The sequence below is a fragment of the Primulina tabacum genome, chromosome 5, assembly GCF_025594145.1.
Source record: "Primulina tabacum isolate GXHZ01 chromosome 5, ASM2559414v2, whole genome shotgun sequence".
In the NCBI taxonomy this organism is placed as follows: domain Eukaryota; kingdom Viridiplantae; phylum Streptophyta; class Magnoliopsida; order Lamiales; family Gesneriaceae; genus Primulina; species Primulina tabacum.
Window position 1 is genome coordinate 9366024 of NC_134554.1, and position 20753 is coordinate 9386776.

Here is a 20753-nt window from a genome sequence, read left to right on the forward strand (position 1 = left end):
TTTAAATGAGTGAAGATTTCATTATATGGAAATTGACCAAATTCTGTGATCGATTGTACTTGTGGAAATAACAGACACATTCGGGGCATTGGCTAAAATGGAATTTCGCAATTGTCAGCTTTTTTTAAATATTATATATGTTATATATATTGTGTGTGTGTTTTTTTTTCATGTTTGATCTAATATTTGAAAATGATTTAAAAACAAAATATTTTAAAATATAGTTATTTCATGCAAATATTTAGTATATAGAAAAAATATATTATGAATGATATTTACGCATCATTATTTTATAAATGTAGTACATTTTTTATTTTTTGTTATAGGAGTTAATAATAACACTTAGTTGCTAGTTTCTTTTATTTAGTAAGTTTGTTACTAACTTTCAATTCCTAAACTAGATTACCAAAAATTGTAGTTATCCAAAATTTTTAATTAATTTTTTCAATACCGTATATAAAAACACAAATGAAAAAAACTAACAGTTAAAAACTAAACTAATTGCTACTTTTGTTTGATCTTAGTATATGTATTGTTTCTAAAATTTTACATTGAGTGATGTTTCATTCTTGTTTTTATAATTGATCACATTTGTAACTTTTTATAAGTTTAAATAATCATATTAGGATGAGTTTAGGATTTCTCATCAGTGCTTCGAGATTGGATTAGTAACCAATGAAATTATTCTTTGATTTAAAATGATCGAACGATTAACTTTATATAAAACGTAAAAACAACTCGATCTAATGCAATAAATATTTTGATCAAAATGATAATAAAACAGATAAAATATGTGAACGCGTCAGAATTGATTGCGTAAAAAATAGACGAATGAGCGCACAAGTTTGTTTCTGAAATTTCGAGGATCGAATCTCTCTACGTCTTTCATATTCCACATCCAAAAGGGTTTCACAGTGAAGATTTTGAACTAATGATCAATCAGATGACAAGTTTCATATAAAATATAAATTATACAACCGTTCACATTCATCTTCTGAATCAAAACTCGAAACAACCCAATCAAATTTTTTTACGCTTAGACAAGACGACGGGCGGTGGGGTGCATACCGTTCTTTTCTCGCAACTCTGTGACTCAAAAATTTGCATAATAAGAAATAGGTTTTGAAAATATAATCTAGCAGTCAACATTCATAAAAAAAAAATTATAAGATGTTTATTCACGACTTAGACCTTCATCGATCCTAAAAATAATTGATTTACTTTATGCAAAAAAATAATACATGAATTTAATCACCAAATGTATATAATTTTTTTAGAAATAATATAAAATAACAAAATTTTTAAATATATTTTATAATTTTTTAATTAAAAAATTCAAATCCCAATTTATTAAGTATTTTGAGAAATACATAACCAATTTTTTTATTTATACTCTTCTATTTTCGGTATAATTTAATTATTTTATATTATACTTATATATAACAAAATTTATTAGTAACTTTTAAATCACATGATTTTTTGTATTAACATAAAACATGTCAAATTTAAATTTTTTGGGGTAGAGAAAAAATTTATAATAAAAGAAATTAATAGGTTAAAATAAAAAAAATAAAATTAATAGATGAGGGTAAACTTATCAAATATTAAATTAAAATAAGTAAAATGCATTCAACAATAAATGAAGCGTAATGATCATTTTTCAAAAATTTGTACTCAATATTATTTTACATAAAGATGTAAATGAATCAAGCTGCTCGCAGGCTATTTAGAGTTCGATTTGGTAAAAATTTTGTTCGTTGAGCAAAATTCGAGCTCGACAATTTTGTCAAGCCAATCTCGAGCTTAAAAATATTCGGCTCGTAAGCTCACAAGTCGGTTTGCGAACTCGCTTAGTTTGTTGGACCTTAAGTGTATAATAATAACTTTCATTGTCTCACATCGAAATTTTACTTTAAGAGAAGTAATCGAAAAACTATAAAATGAGAATCGTAATCCCCCAATTTCTCATATCCTAATTGACCGTTTGGATTTGAATGTTCGATTAGCTCGAAAATGAGTTTGTTTAACTAGCTCAAAAAACAAGCTCACTTGACTAGGTGAGCTCGAACCAGACTCATTAAATATGATAAATGAGCTGTTAATAAGTCGAGCTATCCACATAGCTAAATAATTTTAAAACGAGTTGAGCTCAAGTCTCATGATAAAGGAGTTGAGCTCGAGCCTGATAATGTTTTATATCTCATCTCTAATTCTATATCCTACTCAAATATTTTAATAATCACAATATTATATTTCAACAACTTCATATTAACCCAAGTAACTTAAACGGATCTTAAATATATGTAATGCTTTGTTAGTAGTAATAATTCTTAACAGAATGTTATATTGCTACCATAAAATCAATTTGGCCGATATTTTACTGTAATTTTAAAAAATGAGTTTATTTTCATTATTAACAATATAAACCGTACATAACAACTTGTAAAGTCCACTTTCATTTTTTTTTTTTGGGTTAAAAAAAGAACTTGAAAAGTTAAGTATATTATATAATCGAAAATTAAACAGTGGTTTTTTTAAAAATTATATAATATAAAATATGATCAATATTAAAATACGGAGAAAAAATGAAATGACATCTGCCACGCCTAGGTTCTCCTGCATTTAATGTAAACCTCCACCTCCAACCTTCTTCTGCACTTAATTTCATAATGCAAAATAAAAATATATATAATTCGTTTTAATTAATATTTTCTTTAAATGTTTATCAACTGTCTTTTCTCCTGCAATTAATTTAATCATATAAAATAAAATTATTAATTATCAATCAATATTTTACTGTATCAACTGTCTTTTCTAAAGTGCCTGCACAGGCCTAAAACCACATTACATGACATGACACTTCATTTTACATACCTCGTTTGAACCGACGATAATTAATTTTGTAAACAAGTTTTTATATTAACAATAATAATCCATTAAATCTTCTCCTTTATATGCCACACATTATAGGGACAAATTGTATTTACCACTCTTATAAAATGTTTAAAAAATATAAAATTATTTTAAGATAAAAGATATATAAAATTAAATATTTTATTTAATCCTGTATTTTAAAACAGTGATTACAATTATAAATTACATGGAGGAAATAAAATACAAGGCACTTACATAAATTTTGTATTCGATAATTAATGTAGAAAGATATATTAAGCTACGAATCTTTATTTGAATCACCAAATTATAAAAAAATAAAATTACTATTATTATACTTATCACCAAAGAAAAATTCACAAATTTCTATTTTATAATATAAATCAAATTTATTATTAAAAATTAGATTAAAATAAAAATGACTATAAAAAAAATACAAATATATTAATTGAAAAGATTTGCCATGATCCGAATTCAATGGAGTCATGTGACCCAAAAAATTCACAGCAAGCAAATAATAGAGAAACAAAAAAACTCAAAATATTACAGTAAAGGCAGCAGCAGTGTCCGTAGCATACACAAGTAAAGTCCCTGCAAAAGCCTCATACAAACTCTCTTACTTAAACACAGCACAAAGAAGTCACCAACCAACCAAGAACCGAAACTACAAAAATCCCAATTCTCTCTGACCATTTCTTTCGCCTCTTCAATGGACTTGGATCTGAAGCAACAAGATGAAAATGACCTGGAAACAAACCCCTCTGCAAAGCTACCGAAACTTCTCCTTGAACAACACCACGCTGATTCCAATCCCTCTGCACTCACTTTGTTTGTACCTGAACCCAACAGCAGCAACCTGTCAGCATACTCACCCACCAAATTTAACAGTATTTTCCTCTCTCTTTTTTCTCTATCACGCACATATTTTACATGACCCATTGCTGGTGCTGACAGTTTAAAGCATGTTTTCTTGAAGTTCTTTCGCTTGCTGTGTTCGAAAGTTTTCTGGGCTTTTTTTAGCTTACAAGTTTCACAAGTTTGTAGCTTTTGTCAGTGTGTGTTTACTTAGCTTTATGGTTGGATGGATCTTTTATATTTGGCCATGGTTTCTTGCAGGAATGGGGAGCTATTTCAGCTTGACACAATGGCAGGAACTTGAACTACAGGCTTTGATTTTCAGACATATGATTGCTGGCGCTGCTGTTCCGCAAGAACTACTCCATCTTGTTAAGAAAAGCCTCATCGCTTCTCCTTCTTCTTCATATTACCTCGCCAACTCGCTGCATCAGTACTATCCACATTACCAGCCAGCTCGTAAGTTCTCACATCTCCTTCTCAAGATGATACATACAACAGTTATTGATTATTTTCACTTTCAGAATGTGAAATTTTCAGGATTATGGCTTATTTCCTGAATGATGGATATGCTGAGTTTTACATTCTGCTGTTTGGTCTTTTTTTTTAAAACTGTAAAAGTGTCGTTTAGTTGAAGAACGATGGGATTTTTTTTCATGGAATGGGGTTCTTGCAACAGTTTCTCTTAGCATAAACTTAAACATTTCCACTAGCGTACTTTAACGTGTGTATGTGTACGGTGGATCAGTGCTGCAATCAGGGTATTGGGGGAGAGCGGCGATGGATCCAGAGCCAGGGAGATGCCGGAGGACTGACGGGAAGAAATGGCGGTGCTCAAGGGATGTGGTGGCGGGGCAGAAATACTGCGAGCGCCATGTCCATCGTGGCCGAAACCGTTCAAGAAAGCCTGTGGAAGTCCCCACATCCACCACCACCACAGCCGCCACCCCCTACGGCGGAAAATCAGGTAACAATGGCGGTGGTGGTGAAGTCCCGAAAACTAACAATAGCATTACTTCTCAAGGAATGGTTGCTAGCGGCGGCGGCACTCCTCGCTTTACTCTCTCAGGGCCTTCTCCTTCCTTGGATCTTCTCCACCTTAACCAAAGGTAAAGTAATTTATTATTTTCACTTGTAAAAAAAAGTAATTTATTATTTCTTCCCCCACATTTAATTAATCTCCCCCCTAAATTATCATCTAAATATACGTGACATAATATATATTATTTTATCAATTTTGGGTGGCACTCTTCAAACTATTTATACATATATTTTTTACTTGAGAAAACTAATAAATTTTAAAAAAAAGTTTGAATGTTAGATGTCAAGATTATCTCCGCTTTTGAAGGAATTCTATACAATAGATCGGTTGGACTCTAATTCCTTAACCTGATACAAGGTTTGATGCAACGAGATAGGGTCAGCAATAAGATTAATTCTTGTAAGAATTTCATGTCATTTACGCCACAACTAAGGTCGTTTATTTGAACGTTACTTTTAATTATTCATCCATGCTGCTAATGGAGACTTGTTGTTCCCCAAAAGGAAGAAAGTGCGCCAAAACCTGATAAACAATGATCCAAGCCATCATCTGGTTTGATATTCTCAAACAACTTTTCCTTGTTGAGGGGTCGTTAGAATTCAATTCACTTTGGATTATTAAGGAGCGTATATATGCGCATTTGACCCACTTGTGTTTTCTGGTGGGTCCTTTGTTTTGATATTTTTGGAGTAGTGACAACGTAAAAAGGGCATTTGATGATACACAGTCACCCCCAACCACATGTTCTAGCTATGACCCATATTTAAAGCTTCTTGAATCAATTTTCACCAACCTTTGTGTTTTTTTTTTTAAAATCACTGCATAATTTTTTGGGCAAGTTAGACCACAAGATATTTGCTTGTAGGCCTTCGGAGTCGACGATGGAGAACAAGTGTTCGTTTGAAACCCAAAACGATGGCGGACCAACACTACGGCATTTCTTCGATGGCTGGTCTAGGTCACTTGATGAGACGACCAACGCTGCTAACTCGGTGGCTTCGGCCACCAACTTGTCCATTTCGATGCCCGGAAACCCGTCTTCTGATTTCTCGTTAAAGCTTGGAACGAGCAGTGATGAATCAGGTGGTCATGTTGCAAGTCTTGACAGGGATAGGCTTCAACTGAGCTGGGGTGGAACGTGGGAGGCGAATCCAGTGGCGCCTATGGGTGGACCATTAGCAGAAGCATTGAGATCGGCTACGTCCAATTCATTTCCAACTAGTGTGCTACATCGATTACCACCACGGGGCCCAGCTCCCAAGGCCAGCTATGTTAGCACCTGAAAATTTAAGTGGCTTTTCCTTTCGCATTGCTTTCCGGTTTTCCACTGTGTTCTTGGTCCTCTTTTTCGAATGTTTCTGAATGATTTTTTGAGAACATGTAATCGTGTGATGTGTAAATGGTGTGAAGTTTGATTCTGGAATGACTTTGATTGATACTTTGTAGCAATGTAAGTAACTAAAACAGACCCAAGAATTTATACAAATTCTGTGACGCGATGCATCGTGAAGGTCCAAATTTACATCACAAGAAAATGTTAGATATTGGAAAAGTTTTTAACCCATCAGGTATAACAAGGATGGGGGAGAAAGTCAGGTGCCACATAATTGCACGAAGGATAACAGTTAGATGTTGATCTGTAAAGTCATCACTTTTAAAACAGTTACGCCCCCAAATTTACTGCAAGCGTCTGTAGGAGTGATCGACGAGACTCTACAACCGTATCTGCAGAAACAAGTTTTCCTTGTTCATGCTATGGGACTAAGAACCATCCCTTGTATAGATTCGTGCGGATTCAAGATGGTAACTCGATGTCCGTTTAAACTGCTAGCACACATGCTGCACTCTGCTTGAAAGAGTGTGATCAATCCGAAAAGCATTAGCACATTTTACGTCAGTAATAACTAAGAAATTTCATTGCCAACTGGAAATAATATACAGAGGAATAAAGACAGTGATTGGATTCCATAATTCGGTTCATTACATACTAAGATAACTATATGCATAATCTCCTTTCTAGATCTAGATGATGCCAGAACTTGAAGCAAGATCAAATCTTGCACTGGTATACAGTTAAATGATTTAGAGTTTTCAAACTCGTATCGATGCAAAATAACTTTAGTTATCACATCTCTCAGATCCATCAACTTGAGGATTTTACATACCTGCCCTCCATGTTGTCAATATACTTATTTGCAGATTATTGAAATCCATATGCGTCTGTGACTCAACCCATAGCTCACAAACTGAATTTGAATACAAGTTCATATATCAACAGCTTCCACTTCATTTCTTTCCAAGGCGTAAACCACTGCTGTTCTAGATGGTGCGTAGATCAAGAAAGAACGAGGTCGGTCATCATGCCCCCATTCCTGTTAAGATCAATTCGAATAGAAAAAATTGTTGATATTTACTGGTAACATCTACTAATATTAAATCTCAAATTTTGATCAAGCGTTGGTCTTTCAAACTAATTTAATAGATCAAGATACTAGTATCAGGCAATCTTACAGAGGTAAAATACTCGGCCGTGTTACTGATCCTACCAAAGCCTCCAAATAGTGGATCGTCCGAGTCCAGAACTACCTGCGAAATGTAGCACGATTCAAGTACAGAATAACATAAGCATTCCACCAGCTTCCAACATAAAAAGTGCTATTTTTATAACATACCTTATATTTTCCTGGATTTAAGCATCCTACCCGATAATCTGAATAACTATTAGTCCAATGAAAATTGAAGACGAAGATCAACTCCCCCCTTTCGAATACAATCACCTTATCTCCTTCATGTTTCCTTGATATGTATTGATGTTCCGAAGTCATGAACTGTAAAACAAACATATTATACATAAAGGTAAATAAATCAGTGGATTACACCATATTATCTTTTCGGAATTCAATTTATTCAGTGCAACAAATGCTTACACCGTGTTTTTCTTCAAGATGCTGCATAGCACGGTCAAACTCCTGCATCCCATTATATCTCAAATAATCTGCATCCGCCTGGTCAATCAAAGCCAAGTCAGAATATCCACCATTAACTTCAGAAAATCAAATTATCATTTTATATCAGTGAAAGGTTTATCGGAAGAAAATAATATACACTAGCATTCAAAAAATATATCTTTGGTCGAAAGAATATTGACGAAGAAATAAGTATTCTTATACATTGTTTAAAGCACCAAATGCACAAGGGTCTAAATTTATAGGATGGAATCTTTAATTTAACTTGATTGAGAAAAGCAAAAGTCGCTGGAAAATTAACAGGATAGAAAGATTATATTTTTATGCTCCAAGGTAAAAAACTTAATGGTTCTGCATGCCACTACTGCACATCAAAGTGTTGACAACCTGTTTAACCTCAGACATACTAAAAAGTTTTCATGGTGAAAATGCATCTTGGGTTGTTTTATCAAAGTCATTATTCCCAATAACCGCTCTGTCACCAATCATGCATTCCTTATTCATCACAATTCTTATCGAGGCAAAATTTTTTAAAGGAGAATTACAATTCAAAAGGATAACCGTGGGTAAAAAAATCAAATCGTGTCGTGTTAATTCTAAGTGACACAAAGAATTGATTTTTATCTTCTCAGCATTTCTTCCCACTAGAAAACATTCCCGTGTATGTGCATGAATTGAATCCGCCTACTTCAAGTCTTCTTACAGGGCATGGGCATTTCCCCACCTCTAATGGTTCACACATAAGACAATCCAAGCCATCCCAGAATTTCATGCATCAGTTTACCACGATAGAGTCTCCAGCTACGAGTTCATCTAATAGATATCATCATAGGAATAATATCTGGCATAATATTCATGAAAAGGAGGCAGGTGTCAAAGTCACTACTACAAGTTGGACCAAAAGTTACCAGATCAAATCTACGCCGGCACTTGTCATAACTGTTGCCGTTTCCAGGAATGAATCGACCATCTGGGAGAAGTTGATCGCTTCTAGGAAAATCTATCCACTCTGATTAAAAAAAAAAGTAAAACCGTCAATGACATGGATGTGCATGCCAATGAAAAACAAATAAAAATTAGAAATCACAATTCAACGTACGAACATAACAATATACACTTACTCACCTGAATGTCCAAATTCGTTTCCCATAAAATTCAGGTATCCTTCTCCTCCCAATCCCATCGTAACAAGCCTAATCATCTTATGCAATGCTATTCCACGATCAATCATTGGAGTAGATGGAGTATCCGAAGCCATGCAGTCATACATATCCTGAGACATGGATTTAAAATATGACGATACAGAAAATTCAGAATAAATGTTTATTATTATCTCATGCTTTTCTGAAAGTTCATGTTTAAATATGGAGGAAACTGACTAATCACTTCCTCGAAACAAGATGATAAATAAAGAAAACCTCACTAATATAGAAAAACAGAAAGATAAAAACCAATCAACATAAATGTTGGATAAGATAATACCAGTCTCTTTATTCTAGAAAATGAATATCATCAATTAAACCAAGAAATATATCTTATCACTTAATACATAGAAATTAGAGTTTTCTACAGATAACGTGCCTAAAAGCAAAAACTGATGAAGCAAATTTCATTTATCACAACTTTATAGCTGTGACTCAAAAGTGACAGATGTATAATTTCTCGAGCTTCTTTTACAAAAATAGAGAATCCTGTGTCATGAAATATAAGAGTACGCGCAATTACGCTGTTCTTCCTCAAGTTTCTTATCAAAAAAAAAAATTACGCCGTTCTTCCTTGAATTTTGGGAAAAAGAATTGACCACACAACAAAAAGATGAAGGTCATATGCAAACGAAGAAAATGTCTGTTCTATGTCGGTTCTTCGAGGCTGTGTCAACAGCATACCTACTTTTCTAGAAGGAGAAAATTTTCATTGGGAATTATTGATAAATCTTAATCACTTTCAGCAGCAAGCTTTTCATTTCCATAGTAACTGAGCAGAGATATATAAAGATGAGAGGCAAGCACAAGAAAAGAATAATCTACAACCTTATCCATCAACCAGAAAGCAATAGTTTTATCGCCAACCAGTGCTTGGTCATGACTTTCTGCATAGACAACACACTTTTCCAACCACCTTCGGTTTGTAAGAGAGTGCACTATATCCCCCATTTTCCAATGCTCGTCCCTAATATATAGAAAGTGAAACTTGGTAATCAACAGAAAAAGGCTAGCTGTTCAATATTTTATTCTTTTTAATGCTACTCTAACTTCATCATTTTCCAACATCCATGCACAATTGCACATATACATCACCAACACCGCCAGAAAACAGAAGCATAACAATGGAAGGGAAAAAAATAAAGAACATGAATTAAAGGAATACATACTTGAGAATCTCAACCCATTTATCAGCAACTGCCATATGAAGACGATAGTCAAAACCAACACCACCATCGTGTACGGGAATACAGAAAGTTGGCATGCCACTGACCTGCCATTACATGAAATATTTTCATGAGCTGGGTGGGAAGTAGTTGTTTCATGCATTCTTCAGAGGCATCAACAGTTCCAGCAAATATAGATTAACACAGTCAAAATCTACAAGATAAATATAAAAGGTTCACTACATATTTAGATCATGTGATCAAGTGCACACATAGATTTTTTCAATATAATTAATTATCTTTATAATTACTAATCGTGATTAAATTTCAAACTATACATTTTATATTTTTATAAATTTAAAAGTTTAGATAAGGATAAAGAAATAAAGCGTGATATTTGAGAATTTGGGAACGTGACGAGTAGAAGGGACATGTAGTTACACATATCACATAAATTTACTAAAAAATATTTTCTCGTTAATTATTATTGAATGGAGAATTTATTTTTTTTACCATGAACTTAAAATAACCAAAAGTACTTACTATTGGTAGGTTGATGCACAAGTATATATGATTACGAATATAGTAATATACCAACTTTGGAGCACAAGGTACCCTCCAAAGTTCTTATTTTCTAAATGGTAAAACTTCTGGATATCCTGAGTAGTCTAGAGTAACAAGTTAAATAATCCAAAGGTGGAAACTTAATTAATTAGCTAATGTGTAAAGTTAGAAATACTCTTATAATACCAAAAATTTAAGAGATATCAGGGCCTATGGGTAAAGTAACTTTTTTGCTTCACTGCTTTATAGCCACTCACTGTTGGTGGATATGAGGAAAAGATAAAATTTAAGATCAGAATATATGGGATCCAGAATTCAATGTTTTAGATAATAATAGAGGCATACGTCTTCACCAATGGTTATGGCATTAGGAAAGAGTCCATGAATGAGATCGTTAACAAGCATCAAATAAGCCACCGCATCAACATCTGTAGCAACTCCGAAGTACTCATTATAATTGCCAGTAAATGCCACCTATCAGAAACCAATTTTATTAATCAAGACATCTGATGAATAAGATGGAATGAAGTAGAAGACTTGAACAAATGTATTATGCATGGATGTCTGATTGGATGTTAAATCACCATGATGTCAAAATCAGCCCAATTTTAGATAGATGCCTTTTTCTCTAATTAAGTTCACATCGTAATCGCCTTTTTTATGCTTCGTTTATGTAGAACTCACTATGGCCTCCTATCATTCAAGAGACAATTTTTTTTTATAAATTTATCTAAGAAAAACAGCTATCAGACTAAAATAGCAATTTAAATTTGAATATGAAATAATTTAACAACAGATAGTTAATCATGGTTCAAATGAATATGAAAGGACATTAAACAAAGGAAAAACTAACACGTCAACTAGTAATCTTATTTTTGGAAAAAGGAAAGTATAATTTAACAAAGAAAAAACTTGAATTTGAACTGTTCTTTTACATGTTGTGATTATGGTCAAACTGATGAAACAGATAGAACAACAATATATTTCAAGGTTTTGTGTAATTGCTTTAGTTCGGATATAAGAACTTGCATGTGTATTATCATGAAATATTGATCATGTCATCAGGTTCATTGGTCCAATTAACTAGGACTAGCAAGGTCTTACTGGAAACATTAGATACTTTACCTCCAAACCATGGTGTGTATACATCATTGATGTCACACCATCAAATCTGAAACCGTCAAACTTGTACTCATCCAACCACCATCTTGCATTAGATAGAAGAAACCTTAAAACCTACACTTAAAGTCGTAATTGACACCTTCATTGCCATACCATTTGAGAAAAAGGTAAAAAAAAATCACATATTCGATAAATTCCGAATTTCAAGACCATACATACTTCCCAGTGTCCATAATTAAAAAGTCGAGAGTCCCAGATCCAGTGATAACCTCGTGCTCCAGAGTGAAAGTAACAAGCATCAGTGCCGTCAAACATGTTCAGCCCATCCAAAGTGTTATTGGATGCATGACTGCATGAATTGAAAATTTTCAGTGAAATCAGAAAGGAAAGAAGAAATAATTTTGAAATTGAGGTCAATACATAGAAATTAAAGTAAAAGAATCATAAAAATACTTACCAAAGAAGGAAGAAAAAACCAAAAAAGAAGAAATATCAAAGAAACACAATTATTTTTAACAAAAAAAAATGTACAAATCAAAAGAGTAATTAATAGCCACAGAAATCATAAATTGAGACTCTTGAAAATAACTGTATGGAAGTTAATTGCAACATATAGTTTAAAAGCAAGGTGCCTAGCTATGACAAGGTTCATGCCTAGCCTACACCAAAGGCCTATGACTAAGAGTGCAAGTAAGTCAAGCTACTCGTGGACCGTGGTTAGCTCATGAGCGGCTCAATCAAAACTCGACTTGAACTTTACTTGACAGAGCTCAAGTTTGAATCATTTTTACGCGAGCTACGCAAGTAGCTATGTACTATGTTTTGTTAGAGGATATATAATTTAAATCTAATTTTGTCGATCTAAATATAAAATTTAAACCTTAAAATAAAATAAAAAAACTAAATATTTTCAAGTTCTCATAGCTCTGTTATGCTACAAATACTTTCACGTTTTTCAAGCACGAGCTCGAGTAACTCAATATTTTTACAATTCGAACTCAAGATTGAAATTTAGTACTCGATCGAGTTAAGCTCGATCCTAAAAAATTTAAATGTAGTTGAATTTGAGTAGTATGATACTCGAGCTTGACCGGACTCATTTTCACTCGTACTTATGACGCCAATGCTGGTCATTGTACCTGGGGTATTTAACAACTCCAAAAACTTGAACATCAGGAAAAGCTGTTATTTTAGTTACAAGTAACCAAATAATACTTTCAAAAATAATATCCAGTCTACACAAGTAGAGGGGTGGGAGCAGGATTCGAGAAAAAATGAAAAAATGCTCACCATTCATCAGTCACAGCTTCCGAGAATAATTTTACATAATTAAAATAGAACAAACATCTTGATCACATGCAAAACGAATAAACCGTAGCATGGAAGTTTGCAATCGTAAGTAAGGGTGACCACAAACTGAATCAAACTACACAGTCAGTTTGTGTGATAACTTTAGTAAAGTTTGGATCGGTTGTAAAGTCAACCAAACATAAATAATTGGTTTGGTTCAAATTTTAGATTAAAAAAAAATCCAAAACAAACCGAAGCAAACTGGTTTTGTAAATAAAATAATTATATCATAAACTTTTTAAAAAACTTAATTTACAATGTTTTTTCAGTTATAGAAACTTAGTTGTTGTAATTGATTTTATTTCTTCTCAAAACTATTTATTTTTCTTTACTATTTTTTACGAGATATTTGTTGATACGGGTGACATCGAATGATTGTGGAGTTTTTTTTCAAAAACAAATTTATTTATTTTGAGGTTTTGTATCTTGTTATGCAAATTTGGTAATATAATTATCATGCGTTATATTGTTAACTGCTATAATATATATTTTGTATATTGATATTTGTTTATCTATAATATCTAGTTCAGAAATTTTAAAATATATTGAAAAATAATAATTAAAAAAAATCACTCAAAAAAAATTCCAAATCAAACCGAACCGATCCAAAAATCAGGTTTGGTTTCTATGGTTTTTAATCAATAATGGTTTGGTTTGGTTTGGTTTGGTTTCCTACTCAACAAACCAATTAAGTTAGTCTAGTGAGTCTTCATAAAAAATCTAACCAACCCAAATATGTTTACCAATCACCCCCACTCGTAGGAACTTGATTAAAGAGATTGTTCACTTACATTTAATGAACTGAGAACCCTAGGAAATATAACGTCCACAAATATATTGTCAAGTAGATTTCATTTCATACCTGTGCACAATATCCATGAGGACAAGCAATCCCAACTCATGAGCTTTATCTATCAAAGACTTGAGTTCCTCTGGGGTCCCAAAACGGCTACTTGGTGCAAAGAAATTTGTTACGTGGTAGCTGAGGCAGAAGAATCATTATTAAAACTTGTCAGAAGCCAAAAGGAGAAATAAAAAAAAAGTTCGCAAAAAGTTTACAAGCACAGAATGCTTTTATGAGATGGCAACATATAAATTAAGGTTTAGCAAAGCACCCAAAACTGGCATAATATGAATGCTCTTGAATTGCCATTATCTGAACTGCATTATAACCAAGTTTCTTAATGCGGGGTAACACATCATCTCTGAAGCCGGCATATGTATTTATAATGGGCTCCTGCAATAAAGGTCAAGATGCCAATGAATTTTGAAGCCTCTGAATAACTGTATAGAATCAAGAACTATCAGCTTCTCACATTATCCTTAACAAAAGAATGGTCCACGTGCCTCAGAGATATCATAAAACATAAAACCTTAAAGAAACTCCAGAGATGCATGTTTACTCAAAAGCAAAAGCCAATCTTAATTAGGCACCATAAGTTGCATTCATTTCAGGTTGTTGATTGCAAATTCTACCAGGCAATGGCTTATGAGAAAAACATCCTTCCTTACATTGCTCCTCAGGAGTAAAGAAGTATCACCATTTGCAGAATGTAACAGCGGAAACCATCTTCTCTTTAGAAAAGCACAAACTATAATACCATATGGTATCATTTCTAAACACTCAACAGAATAAGACAAGACCCATGATCATGCAAATCCACAAAGGTGATTTATAAGTAACCTTCACGATTTACATTTTCTTGCGCACTACAAGCCCTATTACTGTAGCTACATTCTTCCAGACTCAAAGTTGGTTTCTGTAATAAAAAACATTTGGAACCCCAATGCCTTAATGTCAGTCCACAAAGCCAAAAGAATAACTATAATTTATCCATTTTTGATTCTTCATTCTCTTGAACTAAATTGGATATAATTATCTATTTTTTCAATCATGCCTTTTACTTTTTAGGTGTCAAAGGAGATTTAACTTAGTCAAAAACAGTAAGGAGAATACAGGTAACTAGAAACAATGAATTAAAAATTACTTGAGAGAAGAGAAGCACACCGGACTACTCATTCCAACATGAGACTCATATATTCTGAGTGATTTTGGTTTATTTGGTCGAGGATGCTTGAAAACATACTTCTCCTGCAAATCATCAAAACGAGATTCATTGACTGCAAAATTTACTCTTTACTTCCTAAATTTACAGATGCACAGTCAACATGTGGAATTATCATGTGAATTGTGTCCCTTGCACCAGAATTAGATAACATTTTAATGCAAAGTCAACGATGCTGATGCAGAAATACAATACATTGAAAACTATGAATACCTCTTCTGGTGGATCATAGTATATTCCGTTATATGGAATTTCCCCTGGATCCTGAACAGAGAATTTGATCCAGGCAGGAATAGAATCCTTGATGCCAGATGGAGTCTCCATACGAATCTTCATTTGGAATGAACGGAGATCATTATCAGAAGCAAAGCAAAAATGACTTTTATAAATACTTATTAAGTCAATAACCAATTACTAACGTGAAAATATTGAAAATTAAAGAGTCTAAGTTCTTCATAAACAAGCTGTAAAACAATGCCTCTTGTCTTATGATTCTTCTAAGTTCCTCAAGCACGATCATTCTGAAGTAATAATGAATAGAACAAGTTTATTTTCTAACCTTTTCATGTCTAACCTCATATCATTTTACAGGAGTGTTTACGACCCAAAATTTATGCATGAGCACAAACGCCAATTACCTTTATTTTGGAACCATGGGGGATAGCTGGAGAACCATCTGCATTGTTTGGCAAAAAGACCTCCCAAACGCCAAATTCATTCTGTTAAAACTTTCCATAAGTTTAAAGCAAATGGGTAGTAGAGATCACTATGAAACATGAAGATTATATGAAAAATGCACAGACATGTAAATACCAGGAGAGAATACAGCTGGTTCCCAAGTATACATAACAGCAAGAAATAACAAAAACTAAATAACATGAACCAAACTATAGTTCACCACTCTAGCGAAGCTCAGCCAGGAAATTAAAAAAAGGACGTGGTTACATATACATCTCAAACCTGGAAAATCACATTTAAGAGGTGCGAGAAAACCCCATTTTTCATCAACAAGCCAAACGGAAGTTATGACATGCAAGAGTCGTGACATTCATAAAAATGAAAGAATGCTTACCCGAGTCATAGTATCAGCATTAGGGTTCCAATTGTTGAAATCTCCAATAAGTGTTGCCCACTGCAAGTGCATTGAAGAGTAAATTGACACACAACAAAATCGACTTTTCTGACACTAAATAAGATCTCCACTGCAAACATCGATAGTTCAAAAATATCGTCATAGATCGGTCAATTCTAACAGCCCATTCAGTTCAATGGTCAAGAAAATTAGTTATTGAGGCAAATGAGGTCGTTAATATAAGTAGCCAGTAACTGAACCAACAAGATGCCGACTTGTTTCAGTAATTGCTACTTTTTTAAGCGACAAACTCATTCACCATGTATCAAATGCAGATTCACACCTTCGGCAAGTATTCTGTGCTCAAAAAGCAGATAAATTATTTCATTAGAATTTTTCAAATGCTAAATGGCTGGCAGAAACTCAAGTAGAATACAGTCTGAATTGGAGAAACTACCATCAAAAGATGAAAGCCTGAAGAGAGCACTGGTTTGAAAGAAGCTGATAAAGTGAAGAATAAAATATGTGCTGACAGCTGACATATAAAAATCGATCAATGCTAACCTTGGCCCCAGGAGCCCACTCCCTGTAAGTGATGCCGTTCTCACTGGTCAAAGATAATATACGAAATAATGAGTTTTAAAATCAGACAAATGTACAAACTTTTCATAAAACATGATCACTACGTGGCCAGGAGTTGATAAATTTCTAGAGGAACTACCACTTCTCATAGTTCAATATAACAATACAAACAAAGTAAACACATTTTATAATTTCATGAAGGCCTCAGTTCTTCAAAGAATCAACAGTCTTCTTCCAAGACATAAGAAATTACCGAAAGATAGCTTGAGCTGACATAAGCCCAAACCAGTCATCCCATGGATGAAGTACTTTGTGCACTTAAAATCCCTCCAAGCACATGGCATGCACTTTCCTCTCCAGAAATAAATAAAAAAGGGAAACAATAGGAAAAAAAATTATATTTATTTGGATTGCTGCAGTTCTCTCATGTTGCTAGGACAATGTCTAGGAAGAACCTTAATATCTAGCAAGTATGCCTTCTAAACAGTCATATTACAGTGTTACTGCAATAGGAAGAACATCTTTCACTTATTCCGTTAGTCATATCACCAAAACAGACACATTCCTTCCATTTGTATGATTTGGTGTCAACAATGAGAAGCAATTAAAATCATCAATTTGCATGGAAGCCCTTTCCAACAGCAGTTATCCTAGTAACATGCGAGGACCAAAGATTCACACAATTTTCAAATATAAGATGCATGTATCAGTCGAACCAGGTTGATCTCAATAACAGATTTTATATTGTATTCAGAGGGTAAACCAATAATGTTCAAAGAATTAACAGTTTACCAACGCGTAAAGCCAAATTTCTCATAACCGCGAGAAAACTTTTCCAAGCCACCCTCGTACTTGTCAATTGCTTCACGCAATCTTTTATATTGCTCATACCTGTAAAGAACAGAAAATTTAGCCAAAAAAACCATCTATTACTTTCTAAATGCGGATTTCAGGGTTCACCACAAGCTTTGGCCTATGGTTAACTCTGTTGAAAGCTTTTACTGAATAATTGAAAATTGTGAATTGTTTTAACTTGCACATAAAGAATACAGTAGGGAAAGTTAAGCTTCCATTCACATCTATTTTTATATCTATCCGACAAATCCTCTAAAAAAAAATGTTCACAAGATCTCACCGATAATCAAGATGGCCACGATGATTGTTTAAAAATGGATCTATCTCATATATTCTCTGACCAATTCCAGGTGGAGGGACAACACTCTCTCTGATGATAGCAAATTCGTTGCTTATTGTTTTAAATGATGCATCTGATGTTCCTTCTTCCATTTCACCGTCTCCATCTGGCAAAATTTCTTCTTCAGTTTTGATTTCATTTTCCACCGCTAAACTTCCCACATCATCTGATATCTAGGAAAAAGAATCATACAGTGAACCAAATCAACAAAGAGGTTGATATTTCCGTATCACATATTGCTCTTAGACAGTCCGTAAAGATATTAGCAGTCAGCAAACAGATAAGCTAGTTTATAAACACACAAGGAAAACCTAATAAAGCAAAAAATTTAATGCCTCTTTGTCTGGTTCGCACCACACACCTAGGTTTTAAGATACCAATGCTCTTCATGCCTCTACTACGGTCTAAATGCAGGACGACAAAAGACTTGGCAGTAAAAGGTCACAGACCCACTTAAAATAATATAAGATGACTTCCACAGATTATGCCTGCTTTGAGCTTGTTTCTACTCAATATGTAAACATAAAACGCGGGTTTCTCCATTAGTTTCAAGCATAAAGTTCTTGTATTCATGCTTATAATAATAATAATAATAATAATTTAAAAGAACTAGTGCAAAATATTAGATCTCCTCTGATTCACTATGTCACAACTATAAGAAGTTCCCTACAGCATGATTCAATCCTACAAAATATACCCGGTTTGACAATGTAGAGATTCATATCTTAAGATTGTGGCTTTATCATGACAAAAGTATCGTATGATGCCATTGGATAATTTGCCTATACATTCAAACAGAAGTTCCGCATTTAAATTAAGACAATGGGATAAAACATGCTTGCTGTTAAGAGATCAGCGAATTAACAAAAGGGAGATGAAAATGTGACCAAGTTTAGAAGTCGAATCAAACAAAAAATTGAGACCATGTTAATGTTTGTGTGAGACGGAACGATAAATTATGCACTTGTATCTCAAAAGTTTCAAATATGGGGTAATGTGGCTAACGAATAAGGAACTTTGACTATGATCAGCGTATTTTCCTCTTTTCAATTACGATATATCTACTCTTCAAAAGATTTTCATTTTTCTTTCATTTATTCACATAATTTGGGGTCGGGTTGCATTGTTTTGAATCTTTTGATGAATGCCGGTGGCACATTTTATTCCTGACATGCCTGGGAATCATCTGAAAGTATCTCAGGAACCTTTAACTCCTCTCTCGACGACGAGTCATCAATCTCAGTGCCTGGAACAAGGACCTTCTCTGATGAAGTCGCCATAGACGACTGGGATCCAGACTCCAATGACTTTCCAGCCAAAATTTTCCCTAAAAACAAATGCCAAACTAGCTTAACTTTAGAATAGACGTCAGCTGTATCAAATTTGAAATTGCAAAATGGAAGTGACATACAGCGAAAATCCTAGATTAGGCAAATGAGATTCCAGATTCAGCCAATGTAAATTCAAGGATAAAGACCCAAAAAAAAAATTAACAAAATGAACACTTGCTACAAGATTAAGAACCAAAAGAGAATAAGATAATCACACAAAACACCTGAAGGATCCAATTAAACACAACGCCTGACTGGATTATAATAGTATTCAATCTAAATTACAGTCCTAAACAGAAGCTACCTCCATCTCAGACCTATCGCGCATTCGCAAAAACTCTTTCATGACAAGAAAATTTCTTTCTTGCCATCTAAGTGAAAAAACTGCAAAAGAAAATCATCCAAAATAAGACCGATACAATTGTGACAAATTCCGACTGATAAACAAACATCCAACATAAAAAAAACAAATCTTTACACTAAAGAAGAAAAGGAGAAGAAATTACAGGAATGAGATTGATTTCTGAGGCAAAATGAGAAGTGGGCGTTCCTCCTATGAGAAAGAAACCTCGATCCACGGCATCCCAGCCTGCCCACCAATGGCATAGTAGGCCACCTCACGCCGTACAACGTATACACCATTTTCTTCCCCGAGATTTTCCCCGCTAACCCTCTTTCCACCAAAAATCTAATAAGGAGTAACCATAAAAAATCTGCACCGAGTTCAAGGTGCCCAAAAATCCGCCAGGATATTTGACAAATTTACACAGAATATAATACAGAAATAGTAGTGACAGCTAGTGTACTAGAAATGTGCGGCCAATATGCTACGTGTCAAGAGGGGCTAACATCATATCATGGGTGCGTGGGGACTACAGATACCATCATGTCCTCCTGGCTCCTACCTGCATCGCCCATTTTAATTCCTATCGCAAATTAAATTTTAAAATAATAAATATTTCTACGTGTGGGTGAGGTTCTCCAGTTGGGCAAAGATATGATGATAGAGAATCATGAATGGGATATACTTGCACTGTTTTCTTGATTGTTTAACTCAGTAGTAACTACATTGTTGCATACGTTGCTGCACACATTGTTTGGAAGATTTAGGTATTGAATTTTAATTGATAATTTTTACTAGTGAAATTTTTACTATGTAACACTTTTCATGTTACAAATAATTATATGTTTGAACAAATATTTATAAAATGTTTTTTACAAAATTATTAAAAAAATTTAAATGTTGTTTTAAAAATAAATATATATTTGGACAACTATCATATAAAACATTTTTACAGTTAAATGTATTTGAACATCTTTATCTACTATTCTAAAAGACGTAGAAAAA

At 33.6% G+C, this 20753-nt stretch overlaps 2 protein-coding genes across 6 annotated transcripts; one reads left to right on the forward strand and one right to left on the reverse strand.

Annotated features, from left to right (window-relative positions):
- Positions 1-3464: 3464 nt before the first annotated feature.
- On the forward strand, positions 3465-6238 carry LOC142546290 (growth-regulating factor 3). The gene is made up of 4 exons (XM_075653927.1): positions 3465-3779; positions 4009-4206; positions 4496-4856; positions 5655-6238. The coding sequence occupies exons 1-4, from the start codon at positions 3602-3604 to the stop codon at positions 6070-6072; spliced, it is 1155 nt and encodes a 384-aa protein (XP_075510042.1). The 5' UTR covers positions 3465-3601; the 3' UTR covers positions 6073-6238.
- Positions 6239-6492: 254 nt separating this feature from the next.
- LOC142546289 (1,4-alpha-glucan-branching enzyme 1, chloroplastic/amyloplastic-like) lies at positions 6493-20307 on the reverse strand. Of its 5 annotated transcripts, none has more exons than XR_012820453.1 (23): positions 19912-20306; positions 19250-19401; positions 18015-18247; positions 17672-17770; positions 16862-16904; positions 16298-16357; positions 15864-15944; positions 15439-15555; positions 15168-15251; positions 14275-14396; positions 14022-14141; positions 12029-12158; positions 11813-11923; positions 11033-11161; positions 10127-10230; positions 9786-9924; positions 8881-9028; positions 8664-8764; positions 7717-7794; positions 7462-7617; positions 7301-7375; positions 6955-7161; positions 6493-6628 (listed from the first exon to the last, which is right to left on the reverse strand). XR_012820453.1 is itself a non-coding variant. In XM_075653925.1 (22 exons), the coding sequence occupies exons 1-22, from the start codon at positions 20045-20047 to the stop codon at positions 7054-7056; spliced, it is 2496 nt and encodes an 831-aa protein (XP_075510040.1). In that variant the 5' UTR covers positions 20048-20307; the 3' UTR covers positions 6726-7053. The 5 variants fall into 5 exon arrangements, 3 of the variants coding, with proteins under 3 accessions (XP_075510040.1, XP_075510039.1, XP_075510041.1); XR_012820451.1 differs by having other exon boundaries at positions 6500-6635; XM_075653925.1 differs by lacking the exon at positions 6493-6628 and having other exon boundaries at positions 6726-7161; positions 19280-19401; positions 19912-20307.
- Positions 20308-20753: the final 446 nt, after the last annotated feature.